Genomic DNA, 15,914 nt, shown 5'->3' on the forward strand with positions numbered 1-15,914 from the left:
TATTGTTTTCCTATGGTTGAGAAGCATATTTTGAAAATCTGAGATCAGTGTTGTTTACAAAAGGCTAAGCTTGAGAGATGGCATATTTATTTAATTTCATTTGCGATTTTCATGAATAGTTAACGTTGCGTTATGGTAATGAGCTTGAGGCTGTAGTCATGATACCGGATCCGGGTTTGGGAGATCAGAGAGGTTAAGACCATTTTGAGCTGGTCAGTCTCATGTACTGTTACTTAGGGTTGCACGATCAGTAGCTAGCTAGCTTTGGCTAACGTTAGCTAGCTACATGGGGATTTTTTTTAAAAGAGACACTCGCATCTACTACTATGAGAGGGAGTACTCCCTCCTTGCTGCTTATCACCGGTTATGAAATGACAACGACAATGCCTTCCTTGCTAGCTGACTTACTCTTCCACTGTCGAAGCACTGTTTCCTGAAGCATTCTGTCCTGTTCTGAAAGAACTCCCTGGGTTTACTGCCATGCTGTGGATGTTTGGTCAGGATGTTTTCATTTGTTAATTTTGAGAGACTCATTACTAAGCACTTCCCCGCACAAAACCAATTGTGGGCGCTCCTCATTATTTCTGTTTGTTTTAAGCCAAGAGAAACTCGTCTCTGTATTTGCGTTTCATCGAGATTGATCTGTCAGTACTTGTGGCTAGCTTGAGTCCATTTGATGACCGTGGTGAGTGATGGCGAGTGGGAATGAGAAGTCGGTGGCTGACAACGTATCATCTGCTGCTGAAGGACAGCGCTGCAGCGTGTGGATCGCAGAGTGATCTTCAAGATAACTGCCGATTTTTAAAAGATCCAGTAAACCGCGAAGCACACAGGCATCTCCCACCCACTCGTGCAGCTGCCAAACTGAGCAGAGACACCGCTGCTAAGTAGAGAGCGCACTGAAGAATGCATTTGCACTTGGCCAAATAAATTCCGGTAATTAATGATACATTTACTGACACGCCACAACCTATATTTTAAATACGACCGGTCTATACGAGACTGGGGCGCAATCCTCTCACTCAAACACACCTCCCTAACCCTTACCTGGCTGGGTGTCTTATCTGCAGCTCAGAGACTATGGAGACTGTGTGTGGTTCTCCCTCTGTGTTGTGATGGTCTGCCTCTCTCTGCATACATACATACAGTACATATTGACCTTCAGTCTCTGGCACGGTGTTGGCCTGGTCACCTGCTGAGCCCATCTGTTGGAGCCTCTCACTCTCTCTTGCAGCTGTAACTCAAGCCTGACCAGCCAGTCACACACACTGCTTTTATTGAGTGGCCCGGGACTTTGCGTGTCTCTGTGTGCGTCATTGTAGTGTATCCTTCTCATTTAACTTTTAATTCCGTTTTCCATTGATGGTCTCCTGCCTTGCTTCACATGGCAGCCCTGACTGTAATGCCCTGTTGATTACTTGTGATTGGCCGACAACAATTTACATGCGCCACTCTGTATAGGCTATTCTGAACAGTGACAACATGCTGTAAACTTTTTATCCATCGGCGTGGAAATCTTCTGTGAAGTCAGTGTTCCCAAACTGGAGATTTAAATGATGTAGGATCTTCCAATTCTGGTTTATCGACTCCACCACTCGCCATCGTACGGAACTATTTCCCGGCTGAGCTTCACAAAAGGATAGTTTGAAATACGCCAGTTACGATGAGAATTATGATTACAACGTGCGCATAGGCTATAGTTGTTTTAACGAAATGGCCTAATGTTTTTTTCAGCTCAGATTTACTTGAGGCAATGGCATACAATGCAGTATAGGCATTAGAGGTCGACTGGTTAATCGGAAGGGCCGATTTTTCAAGTTTTCATAACAATCTGTAATCTGCATTTTTGGACACCGATCATGGCCGATTACGTTGCACTCCACGAGGAGACTGCATGGCAGGCTGACTACCTGTTATGCGAGTGCAGCAAGGAGCCAGCTAGCATTAAACGTAATCTTATAAAAAACTATCTTAACATAATCACTATTTAACTACACATGGTTGATATTACTAGCTTATCTAGCTTGTCCTGTGTTGCATATAATCGATGCGGTGCCTGTTAATTTATCATTGAATCATAGCCTACTTCGCCAAACGGGTGATTTAACAAGCGCATTCGCGAAAAAAGCACTGCTGTTGCACCAATGTGTACCTAACCATAAACATCAACACCTTTCTTAATCAATAAACAAGTATATATTTTTAAACCTGCATTTAGTTAATATTGCCCACTAACATAAAATAAATTAAACTAGGGAAATTGTCACTTTTGCGTTCTGTGCAACAGAGTCGGGGTATATGCAGCAGTTTGGGCCGCCTGGCTCGTTGCGAACTGTGAAGACTATTATTTCCTATTAAAGACAGCCAACTTCGCCAAACGGGTGATTTAACAAAAGCGCATTTGCGAAAAAAGCACAATCATTGCACGAGTGTGCCTATCCATAAACATCAATGCCTTTCTTAACTCAATACACAGAAGTATATTTTATTAAACCTGCATATTTAGTTAAAAGAAATCCAGGTTTGCAGGCGATATTAAACTAGGAAAATTGTCACTTCTCTTGCGTTCATTGCACGCAGAGTCAGGGTATATGCAACAGTTTGGGCCGCCTAGCTCGTTGCGACCTAATTTGCGTCATTATGACATAACATTGAAGGTTGTGCAATGTAACAGGAATATTTAGACTTATGGATGCCACCCGTTAGATAAAATATGGAACGGTTCTGTATTTCACTGAAAGAATAAATGTTTGTTTTCAAAATTATAGTTTCCGGATTTGACCATATTAATGACCTAAGGCTCGTATTTCAGTGTGTTATGTTATAATTAAGTCTATGATTTGATAGAGCAGTCTGACTGACTGGTGGTAGGCAGCAGCAGGCTCGTAAGCATTCATTCAAACAGCACTTTTGTGCGTTTGCCAGCAGCTCTTCGCTGTGCTTCAAGCATTGAGCTCTTTATGACTTCAAGCCTATCAACTCCCGAGATTAGGCTGGTGTAACCAATGTGAAATGGCTAGCTACTTAGCGCGGTGCGCGCTAATAGCGTTTCAATTGGTGACGTCACTCGCTCTGAGACCTTGAAGTAGTTATTCCCCTTGCTCTGCAAGGGCCGCGGCTTTTGTGGAGCGATGGGGAACGATGCTTTGAGGGTGGCTGTCGACGTGTTCCTGGTTCGAGCCCTGGTAGGGACGAGGACAGGGACGGAAGCTATACTGTTACACTGGCAATACTAAAGTGCCTAAAACATCCAATAGTCAAAGGTATATGAAATACAAATGGTATAGAGAGAAATATTCCTATAAACAAAACCTAAAACTTCTTACCTGGGAATATTGAAGACTCATGTTAAAAGGAACCACCAGCTGTCATATGTTCTTAGCAAGGAACTTAAACGTTAGCTTTTTTACATGGCACATATTGCACTTTTACATCTCCAACACTTTGTATCTGCATTATTTAAACCAAATTGAACATGTTTCATTATTTATTTGAGACTAAATTGATTTTATTGATGTATTAAGTTAAAATACAAATAAATAAATACATTTGTCCGATGTAATCGGTATTGGCTTTTTTTGGTCCTCCAATAATCAGTATCGACCTCTAGTAGGCATAGCCTATAGGCTTAGTGTTTTTATCTTTTACATTTTTTAAACGTATTCATTCGGGTTCACAGTGTGGACCGAACTGAGGTCCCCGTACCGAACAGTTCAGTATGAGTACTTTTACTTAGCAATGTTGCTTCTGCCTTTTGCTTCTAGCTTTTCTCAGCCTGCAGGTCTCTGTTTAACCCATCTTTTTTTAGTTGGGTTAAAAGGTAAAGGTAAGGAAATGGCAGACAGCGGGCTGAGTTGGAGATATATCACCATGCATTGGAGTTGCATCTTAGTGAGTCCATGTCTCTGAGACAACTTCTAGTACATGATGTCCCTGAGGCTCCAGTCTCATCAGTAGATGTCTCCTATGAAAGGACCCTGTTTATGTGGCGATGATGACTGAGCTCTCTGTATAGGCTTGCACTCTGCTCAATAGCTTTAAGTGACTATCACATTAACGTTGAACATTTCCTGTGGTGAACTGTTAAACTACTCTCGTTCTCCATCTTTGAGAAGCTCAGCTTTCTCCACATTAATTAAACACCAGTGTCTTCATTTAGTCTGCAACGGGAGCTAAGATGATGCTCCCATCCCTGTGCTGGGGCTCGTCAGATTTCTAGAGTTCACTGCACTGGATTGAGCTCAACTCCTTGTGCTGACCCAGTCGGGGCTGGGCTATGGGCAGGGTGCTGTGGATTGCTGTGCTCTGCTGGTATGGGCTTGACATCTGAAAAATGTCAATGTCATTTTAAATGAAAGTTTCACCGTATTTGTGTAAGTGCTGAGCAATGTTCTATAGATTCAGTTTTCAATGTGTATCGAAACCATTTGCTGTTCAAGCACAGTTTGACTACTTTTGCATCGTCATACCAACTGTATTTCTGGTTGCTTGAATAGCTACAATACACATCAAAACAATTAAGGACCCCAGGAATCTATAGAACGTCACTCAGAGATGCACAAATAGGATATAACAGAAACGGGTTAAATGTTTACATGGCGCTGATCTTTCCTATGTAGTTTATTGGGGAAAATTGGGATTGAGACATGCTGAATGCTTTATCTTCAGTGGTGTGAATCTGGGCCCAGCCCAGGGTTGTGTTAGGATAGTCTGGCAGGGATGGGTTAGACTTGGACTCTCACCTATTTTCCACTCCTAAATATATACTTTGTTACACATTGGACTCTTGGATTGTACTGTGTTGGGCTGTGTCCTGGGCAGAGAAACATACTCAGTATTGTAATAACCTGAGATGGTAGAGCTGGTATCTGAATGGTGCTGCTTGCCAAGTCTGGGTGTTCCATGCCATTCTAGGCGTTCCATGCCGTTCTAGGCTGTGCTCCCTGTCATGTGCGGCACTGTTGTGGTCAGCTGAGCGGTGTTCCCACTGCTGGGTGGACAATGTGTGCTGTGTTGTGGGCAGGGCTGTCATGTGTAGGTTTGTTCAGTGTGGTTTGGTGTACTACGTCAGAGGGGTATCCTACGAAGCATGCTAGCTCTACTCAGGCTAGTCCAACTCTGAACTCTTCATTGAGGCAATGTTGAAGCATCAATCTCATGGGCGAGTGCCACATTTTCATTTGTGCTGAAAACTTTTCTTTCATTGAGAGAGCTTCCAAATTCAGCGGGCTGTGGTGTGAATTAGGCATTTAGAAGTGCCTTTTATTATATTACTTATCGTTAATGCGATCTTTGGTGTGCTTATCAGTGCAAACACAAGCCACTTTTCTCCACTCCTATTGCTCATTCTATTTGTGGAATAGCTTGTTGCGTTGTGGATGTAGACATAATCCATAGATGGGTTTTGTGACCTCTAACCCTGATAATTTGCCTGTTAAACCCGTATGCTCGCAATGGCTGCCAGTCTTTACTTGAATGGGAACTACCATCTATGGATTGTCTACAGTTTGGAAAAACAAATGCTGTCATTACTAAATGTCAAGTGAACTGTTTTTTTTAACATTTATAGAGAAATCATTTAAATTAAAAATTTAATCAGTTGTCTTCCTAAAATGAAGGGAAATGGTATACCTAATCAGTTGTACAACTGAATGCATTTAACCCAGCCCCTAAGGACAATGACACAATCTTTGCGAGAGGGAGGGTATCTAATTTAATTGATCCTCAACTCCCACTTCATTCAAGCTAAATTGAGTTTGCCTGCCCTGGAGCAAGTTAGTTCTGAAGGATTTGTTGCCATAGAAATATAACTGACTTTCGTTTGACTGGTTGTCCTGATTGGTTTTCGCCAGGCATAATATGACCAAACACTGCATTCCACAGTAAGAACCTCATACCAACGGTTAAGCATGGTGGTGGTAGTGGGATGGTTTGGGTATGCTTCGCTGCCTCAGGATCTGGACGACTTGCCTTAATAAAAGGAATCATGAATTCTGCGCTGTATCAGAATTCTACAGGAGAATGTCAGGCCATCCATCTGTATGCCGAAGCGCAGCTGGGTCATGCAGCAAGTCAATGATCCAAAACAAAAACAAGTCTACATGAAAATGTTTAAAAAGCAATACATTTGAAGGTTTTTAATGGCCTAGTCAAAGTTCAGACCTAATCCCAATTGAGATGATGTGGGAGGACTTGAAACGAGCATGTCATGCTTGATAATCCACAAATGTCGCTGATTTAAAGCAGCTCTACATGCAAGTTTGGGCCAAAATGATCAACAACTACAGGAAGCATTTGGTTGCAGTTAAGGTAGCACAACCAGTTATTGAGTGTAAGAGGGCAATTACTTTTTCACGTGAGATTTGGGTGTTGCATAACTGTTAATTAAATAAATAACATAAGTATCCATTTTGTTATTTGTGTACTCAGCTTCCCCTTTATCTGATATTAGGTTTTGGTTTAAGATCTGATACCATTCAGTTCCAAAAATAGAGAGAATCAGAAAGGAGGAAAATACGTTTTCACATTCTTCAAAGTAGCTGCCCTTTGCCTTGATGACAGCTTTGTACACTCTTGGCATTCAATTAACAGATGTGCCTTGTTAAAGTTAATTTGGGATTTCTTTCCTTCTTAAAGCCTTTGAGCCAATCAGTTGTGTTGTGAGAATGTAGGGGTGGTATATAGAAGATGGCCCTATTTGGTAAAAGACCAAGTCTATATTACGGCAAGAACAGCTCAAATAAGCGAAGAGAAACAACAGTCCATTACTTTAAGACATGAAGGTTAGTCAATCCAGAAAATGTGACATTTTGGCTCTCATGGGGACCGCCACAGGAAAGGAACACCCAGCGTTACCTCTGCTGCAGAGGATAAGTTCATTAGAATTAACTGCACCTCAGAAATTGCAGGCCAAATAAATGCTTCAGAGTTCAAGTAACAGACATCTCAACATCAACTGTTCAGAAGAGACTGCTTGAATCAGGCCTTCATGGTCTAATTGCTGCAAAAAAACACCAATAATGAGAAGACTTGCTTGGGCCAAGAAACACGAGCAATGGACATTAGACTGGTGGAAATCTGTATTTTGGTCTGATGAATCCAAATTTTAGAGATTTGTTTCCAACTGCTGTGTCTTTGTGATGCAGAGTAGGTGAATGGATGATCTCCGCATATGTGGTTCCCACTGTGAAGCATGGAGGAAGAAGTGTGGGGGTGCTTTGGTTTGTGATGAGTTGGACTGCAGAGTGACAGAAAAGAAGCCAACAAGTGCTCAGCATATGTGGGAACTCCTTCAATAAGGTTGGAAAAGCATTCCTCATGAAGCTGGTTGAGAGACTGCAAAGTGTGTGAAAAGCTGTCATTAAGGCAAAGGGTGGCTACTTTGAAGAATCTCAAATATAAAATATTTTTAGATTTGTTTAACACTTTTTGTTACATGATTCCATATGTTAAAAAATAAAAATAAAGAAACCCTGGAATGAGTAGTGTCTAAACGTTTGACACAATCTTGAACAGGATTATCTATTTTGTTGTCTGAATGGAATTGAGGGGGAGTGCTTGCGCGTACACTGATTTTAAAGCAACGATATTCGAGTGAGGCTGTGTTCAAAAATAAAGTGACTGCTCAAGCCAGATGGAGATGGGTAAATTAGACATGCATTCAGTCTTTATATTATAGACTATGCTGCAGCAAAGGTAGGCCTAACTATGACAAGAAAACAAGTTACCATGATATGATGCATGCACTGGGACTGCGCTCCAATTTGAGATGGGCTGTCTGTTCCCACCCTGAGCTTTGATGGTTCATCATGCAGAGGCCACAGAGAAGCCATATTTAAACATTTCATATCATTTCACGCCATGCTGTTCTTATATCCTGAAGTAAAATATAAACGCAACATAAGTGTTGGTTTCATGAGCTGAAATAAGAGCTCAAAATGTTCCATATGCAGAAAAAGGATTTCTCATTTTTTGCAAATTTGTTTACATCCCTGTTAGTGAGCGTTTCTCCTTTGTCAAGATAATCCATCCACCTGACAAGTGAGACATATCAAGAAGTTTGATTTGACAGCAGGATCATTGCACAGGTGACACTAAAAGGCCACTCTAAAATGTGCAGTTTTGTTACACAACACAATGCCACAGATGTTTAAAGTTTTGAGGGAGCGTGCAGTTGGCATGCTGATTGCAGGAATGTCCACCACAGCTCTTACCAGAGAATGTATTGTTAATTTATTTTCCATAAGCCGCGTCCAACGTCTTATTAGAGAATGTGTCAGTACTTCCAACCGGCCTCAATTGCAGACCATGTGTAACCACGCCTTCTTCACCTGCGGCTTCTTCACCTGCGGGATTGTCTGAGACCAGCCACCCGGGCAGCTTATGAAACTGAGGAGTATTTCTGCTTGTAATAAAGCCCTTTTGGGCGGTCATGTGACATCCATAGATAAGGGTCTAATTAATTTATTTCAATTGATTTCCTTATATGAACTGTAACTCAGTAAAGTTAGTAGTTGCATTTATTTTTGCTCGGTATGACTTATTTACGGGTTTCTTGCAGTTATTTATCCTGGGAAAAGGGACTGGTTTTGGCCGGTAAATCTCAGTATCCGGGTTTTTGCCATTCAACCTTTAGTGTGTGTACGTACACTGTTGGTTTAACAGGCTGTAGGTCTGTGCAGGTTGGAGCCTCCTCATCCTCAGTGCTCGCTCTCAACTTCTGATTTAACTGCAGATAGAGAGCGAGACAATCACGTTAACAGTACGATGGTCGTAATTTACAATGACCAGTTTGTGTACTAGAATGTTCTAGTTGTGTTCTAGAATGACCTGGTTGTGCTCTGGTCTTACCTGGTTAACACAAAAGAGGGTGTTATTCTATGGAGCCCCCCCCCCCCCCCCCCCCCCCATCTGCTCTGCCTCTGCTGCCCTCTTCACCTTGCCAACAGTCTCCATGGCAGCCAGTGACATCAGTGTGTCAAACAGGACCAAGTGGACCTTCTCTAGACCAATCAGACCGAGTGAAGCAGACCGTGAGCCAATCATGAGAGAGCAAAGGATCAATAATAGGAGTAATGTTAGTGTGCGCGCGCGCATTCTTACAACCCTAACGCACAGTCTTGATGGGCGTGTGGCCTTCCTCTATGATGGCCACGTCTTGGTCCCAGGGCTCTCGGCCCCTCTTGGTAAGGAGCTGCAGCATGGTGGAGTTGGTGTGGTTCCTGAGTTAATTAAGCAATTAACATCCCATCATGTTTAGGGCCATGTAAAAATGCCCAGTTGCCCATTATTTTGGCTACCGTGTCTAGAAGAGATCTCGTGACTTTGAAAGAGGGGTCTTGAAAGGAGCATAGGGGCTTTAAAGGGGTGTGTTAGTCACCAGATCAACCCAATTGAACACATGGGAGATTCTGGAGCGTTTTCCATCAACAAAACACCAAATTATGGAATTTCCCATTTGAATAATGGTGTCACATCCCTCCAATTGAGTTCCAGACACTCTTAGAATCTATGCCAAGGCACATTGAAGCTGTTCTGGTGGCTCGTGGTGGCCCAACACCCTATTTAGACACTATGTTGGGTTTGCCTTTATTTTGGCAGTTACCTGTATTGCCCTGTGTTATGCCATGTTGACAGATGCTTGGCTGAGAAGACCATAGATAGCTTAGTGTAGATACTTAGTCTTAGAGATGGCCTGTGATGAGGTCACTTTTATCCACTTTTTATACCACCTATTTAAACTGCAGGCACTGACTGACTATATAGATATACCGTAAGTACAAGTACATATAGCCTGGATTTAAGATCTTGTGCAAACTGGTCTCTGATGGAAGCGATTTCATGCCTGGATCAGGTTCCTCTGATTTGTATTGTATGTATGGTCTTTGCGCTTCTACCTGTACTATGTAATCTGTTGACTACAGTGACATGCTGCAGTAATGAGGGACCTGTAGGTTCGTGTGGTCCGTTGCCTCTATAGCAGCTCATCTCTTACGTAATCATGGAAGACTGAGTTAGTTGGATTGGTTCATCAGGGTGAATATACAGTGCCTTGCGAAAGTATTCGGCCCCCTTGAACTTTGCGACCTTTTGCCACATTTCAGGCTTCAAAACATAAAGATATAAAACTATTTTTTGTGAAGAATCAACAACAAGTGGGACACAATCATGAAGTGGAACGACATTTATTGGATATTTCAAACCTTTTTTAACAAATCAAAAACTGAAAAATTGGGCGTGCAAAATTATTCAGCCCCTTTACTTTCAGTGCAGCAAACTCTCTCCAGAAGTTCAGTGAGGATCTCTGAATGATCCAATGTTGACCTAAATGACTAATGATGATAAATACAATCCACCTGTGTGTAATCAAGTCTCCGTATAAATGCACCTGCACTGTGATAGTCTCAGAGGTCTGTTAAAAGCGCAGAGAGCATCATGAAGAACAAGGAACACACCAGGCAGGTCCGAGATACTGTTGTGAAGAAGTTTAAAGCCGGATTTGGATACAAAAAGATTTCCCAAGCTTTAAACATCCCAAGGAGCACTGTGCAAGCGATAATATTGAAATGGAAGCAGTATCAGACCACTGCAAATCTACCAAGACCTGGCCGTCCCTCTAAACTTTCAGCTCATACAAGGAGAAGACTGATCAGAGATGCAGCCAAGAGGCCCATGATCACTCTGGATGAACTGCAGAGATCTACAGCTGAGGTGGGAGACTCTGTCCATAGGACAACAATCAGTCGTATATTGCACAAATCTGGCCTTTATGGAAGAGTGGCAAGAAAGCCATTTCTTAAAAAATGTCAGTCTCTCGATGTGCAAAACTGATAGAGACATACCCCAAGCGACTTACAGCTGTAATCACAGCAAAAGGTGGCGCTACAAAGTATTAACTTAAGGGGGCTGAATAATTTTGCACGCCCAATTTTTTTATTTGTTAAAAAAGTTTGAAATATCCAATAAATGTCATTCCACTTCATGATTGTGTCCCACTTGTTGTTGATTCTTCACAAAAAATACAGTTTTAAGCCTGAAATGTGGCAAAAATTTGCAAAGTTCAAAGGGGCTGAATACTTTCGCAAGGCACTGTATAAAAAATTAACAAGTGAAGGTCCTTAAATTCACATTTTCCTTTCCTCATTCACTCTCCATCTCTACTCCAATGTCCTCCCCCTCTCCACTAGAAGTCTCCCTATACTAGTAGGCCTCTACTGACCGTTTCTCGTTCTCTCCCCATGTGTGTAGACGTGCCAGCGCCGGAGCAGCCGGAGCTGTTCCTGAAGAAGCTGCAACAGTGCTGTACTGTTTTTGACTTCATGGACACGCTGTCTGACCTAAAGATGAAAGAGTACAAGCGCTCCACGCTCAACGAACTGGTGGACTATGTCACCGTCAGCAGGGGCTACCTGACAGAACAGGCCTACCCGGAGGTTGTCAAAATGGTGAGGCCACAACACATTGTGCCTTAAAGTAAACTAACTCCTAGCCACGCTACAATCTTAGTTTGTAAAATACTGGAGGGTTTCTGGTTCTTACAGACTACTAGACCAGTTGTCTGTAAGAACACTAGGACACATCTCCTAGTTTACCATTTACTTAGAAAAGGGATGTAATCGGATATGATGGTTGCTAGCCTAGGATTCTGGGAGTAAATAATACGGAATAGATGTCAGTTCAACATCAAATATATACAAAGGATAAATACACTGAAGAAAAATAAACGCAACATGCAACAATTTCAAAGATTTTACTGAGTTACAGTTCATAAGGAAATCAGTCAGTTGACTCTTATAAGGGAAGATGTCGCCGACAGAGAGGGTCACCTCACTTCTAGTCCTTAGGAAACTATGCAGTATTTAGTTTATGTATTTCTTAAATTGTTAGCCCAAATAATCTTAAGTGTTATTACATACAGCCGGGAAGAACTATTGGATATCAGAGCGACGTCAACTTACCAGGAATACAACTTTCCCAAAACGTATCCTTTGTTCAAACCACCCAAGGCATTCTAATTGATTCCAGTGGCTGACCCAAAACAACGTCGCCGCAGAAGAGGTAGACGGAGCGTCCTTCTGGTCAGACTTCGGAGGCGCGCGCACCACCCACCGCTTCCGAGTATATTACTCGCTAATGTCCAGTCTCTAGATTACAAGGTAGATGAAATTAGGGCAAGGGTTGCTTTCCAGAAAGACATCTGGGATTGTAACATACTTTCTGGGGACATGCTGTCGGGAGTCTGTACAGCCACCGGGATGATTAACGACTCATGGTGTAGTTGTAACATACAGGAACTCAAGTCCTTTTGTTCACCTGACCAAGAATTCCTTACGCTCAAATGCCGACTGCATTATCTCCCAAGACAATTCTCGTCGGTTATTGTCACAGACGTGTATATCCCCTCAAGCCGATACTACGACGGCCCTCAAGGAACTCCACTGGACTCTATGTAAACTGGAAACCATGTACCCTGAGGTTTCATTTATTGTAGTTGGGGATTTTAACAAAGAAAATTTGAGATCAAGGCTACCTAAATTCTATCAGCATATTGATTGTAGTACCCAGGCTGGCAAAACACGATCAATGCTACTCTAACTTCTGCAATGCATACGAGGCCCTATCCCCGCCCCCCGTTCAGCAAATCTGACCACAACTCCATTTTGCTTCTCCCCTCCTATAGGCAGAAACTCAAACAGGATGCACACCTGTGACCAGGACTATTCAACGCTGGTCTGACCAATCAGAATCCACGCTTCAAGTTCCCGGGTAGCCTCAGAGAATAATAGATTTATACGCTGATTCTGTGAGTGAGTTTAAGGAAGTGCATCAGATGTTGTACCCACTGTGACTATTAAAATCTACCCTAACCAGAAACCGTGGACAGATGGTGGCATTGGCAAACCACCGCATTTAACCATGGAAAGATGACCAGGGCCTCCCAGGTGGCGCAGTGGTTAAGGGCGCTGTACCGCAGCGCCAGCTGTGCCATCAGAGAGACTGGGTTCGCGCCCAGGCTCTGTCGTAACCGGCCGCGACCGGGAGGTCCGTGGGGCGACGCACAATTGGCCTAGCGTCGTCCGGGTTAGGGAGGGCTTGGCTGGTAGGGATGTCCTTGTCTCATCGCGCACCAGCGACTCCTGTGGCGGGCCGGGCGCAGTGCGCGCTAACCAAGGTTGCCAGGTGCACGGTGTTTCCTCCGACACATTGGTGCGGCTGGCTTCCGGGTTGGATTCGCGTTGTGTTAAGAAGCGGCTTGGTTGGGTTGTGTATCGGAGGACGCATGACTTTCAACCTTCGTCTCTCCCGAGCCCGTACGGGAGTTGTAGCGATGAGACAAGATAGTAGCTTCTAAAAACAATTGGATACCATGAAATTGGGGAGAAAAAGGGGTAAAAATGTAAATAGAATTTTTTTTTTTAAAAAGAGGACCGGGAATATGGCCGAATACAAACAATGTGGTTATTCATTCCGCAAGGCAATCAAACAAGTGAAATGTCAGTATAGGGACAAAGTGGAGTCGCAATTCAATGGCTCAGACACGTATACGGCAGAATCTACAGACAATCACGGACAACAAAAAGAAAATCAGTCACGTCACGGACACCGCCATGCTTCCAGACAAACTAAACAACTTTTCCCGCTTTGAGGATAACACCGTGCCACCGAAGTGGTCCGCTACCAAGGACTGTGGGCTCTCCTCCTTCGTGGCCGACGTGAATAAGACATTTAAACATGTTAACTCTTGCAAGGCTGCCTGCCCAGACGACATCCCTAGCCGTGTCCTCAGAGCATGCGCAGACCAGCTGGCTGGTGTGTTTATGGACATTCAATCTCTCCCAATCCCAGTCTGCTGTCCCCACATGCTTCAAGATGGCCACCATTGTTCATGTACCCAAGAAGGCAAAGGTAACTGAACTGAATGACTATTGCCCCGTAGCACTAACTTCTGTTATCACAAAGTGCTTTGAGAGACTAGTCAAGGATAATTTCAACTCCACCTTACCTGCCACCCTAGACCCACTAACCCAATAGGTCCACAGACGATGCAATCGCCATCACACTGCACGCCGTCCTATCCCATCTGGACAAGAGCAATACCTATGTAAGAATGCTGTTCATTGACTACAGCTCAGCATTCAACACCATAGTACCCTCCAAGCTCATCATTAAGGTGGAGGTCCTGGGTCTCAACCCCGCCCTGTGCGATTCGGTCCTGGACTTCATGACGGGCTGCCCCCAGGTGGTGAAGGTAGGAAACAACATCTCCACTTCGCTGACCCTCAACACTGAGGCCCCACAACGGTGTGTGCTAACCCCTTTCCTGTACTCCCTGTTCACCCATGACTGCGTGGCCATGCACGCCTCCAACTCAATTATCAAGTTTGCAGACACAGTAGTAGGCTTGATAATAGAATTTGTTTAAATTAATGATTAGAATATTCCACCCTGAAACCATATAATTGTACGAAATTGATTATAGTCAGTAAAATTGTAATTAATGATGTGTGTAGTTTTAGTCAGAATTAGGGTAAAACAATGTATCTGTACAATATATTGTTTATAGTATCTTAAACAGACTGTCTGAGCAAAATTCGGTGCCGACCTTGGCTAGGGGCCACAGATTTGGGAGAGGGCAGGGAGTACTTCTCACGGCCTCCCTAATCTTAGGGGATGACAGGGAGTGCTTCTCACGGTCTCCATAATCTTTGTCGGCTGGGTAGTGATACAGTATGTGTGTAGGATGTGTATGTGTGTATGATATCTACTGTTTGTGGAAGTATGTGCGCCGCTATAAAATGGATGTCTTTGTATTGTGGACTTCAGAACGTTCTCGTGAATAAATTGTACTGACCTTTTGCATAAGTCTTTGACTAATTATTATTAAACCCATGGTTTTACGGACCTCGGGGATTGGTCAAAGCTATTGATTGATTGTTCAATCCCAATGATAATAACATTCTCGTGACAAGGCTTCATCACCAACAACGACGAGACAGACTGTAGGGAGGAGGTGAGGTCACTCGGAGTGTGGTGTCAGGAAAACAACCTCACTCAACGTCAACAAAACAAAGGTTGTGGACTTCAGGAAACAGCAGAGGGAACACCTCCCCTATCCACATCGAAGGGACAGCAGTGGAAAGTTAAGTTCCTCAGCGTACACATCACGGACAAACTGAAATAGTCCACCCACACATACAGTGTGGTGAAGGCGCAACAGCGCCTCTTCAACCTCAGGAGGCTGAAGAAATGTGTCTTGACACCCAAAAACCCCCACTAAGTTTTACAGATGCACAATTGAGAGCTTCCTGTATGGCAACTGCACCGCCCACTATCGTATTGCTCTCCAGAGGGTGGTGCGGTCTGCACAAGGCATCACTGGGGGCAAACTACCTGCCCTCCAGGACACCTATAGCACCTGATGTCAGATGAAGGGCATAAAGATCATCAAGGGCAACAACCACCTGAGCCACTGCCTGTTCACCCCGCTATCATCCAGAAGGCGAGGTCCGTACAGGTGCATCAAAGAGACTGAGAAACAGCTTCTATCTGAAGGCCATCAGAGAGGCTGCATCCTACATAGACTTGAAATGATTAGCCACTCTAACAAATGGATCTCTAGTCACTTAATTAATGCCACTTTAATTATGTTTATGTATCTTGCATTACTTATCCCATATTTACAGTGCCTTGCGAAAGTATTCGGCCCCCTTGAACTTTGCGAACTTTTGCCACATTTCAGGCTTCAAACATAAAGATATAAAACTGTATTTTTTTGTGAAGAATCAACAAGTGGGACACAATCATGAAGTGGAAAGACATTTATTGGATATTTCAAACTTTTTTAACAAATCAAAAACTGAAAAATTGGGCGTGTAAAATTATTCAGCCCCTTTACTTTCAGTGCAGCAAACTCT

At 43.3% G+C, this 15,914-nt stretch overlaps 1 protein-coding gene across 7 annotated transcripts in view; it reads left to right on the forward strand.

The window, feature by feature from the left end:
• The window catches only part of LOC110505634 (serine/threonine-protein phosphatase 2A 56 kDa regulatory subunit epsilon isoform), a 72,720-nt gene that overhangs the window by 37,793 nt on the left and 19,013 nt on the right, over positions 1-15,914 (forward strand). For all 7 annotated transcript variants that reach the window (XM_036962238.1, XM_021584980.2, XM_021584979.2 and 4 more), the window contains one exon: positions 11,248-11,444. In XM_036962238.1, coding sequence (XP_036818133.1) covers positions 11,248-11,444 — 197 coding nt within the window. The remainder of the gene's footprint in view (positions 1-11,247; positions 11,445-15,914) is intronic.

This window comes from Oncorhynchus mykiss, chromosome 25 (assembly GCF_013265735.2).
Source record: "Oncorhynchus mykiss isolate Arlee chromosome 25, USDA_OmykA_1.1, whole genome shotgun sequence".
Taxonomy (NCBI): Eukaryota; Metazoa; Chordata; class Actinopteri; order Salmoniformes; family Salmonidae; genus Oncorhynchus; species Oncorhynchus mykiss.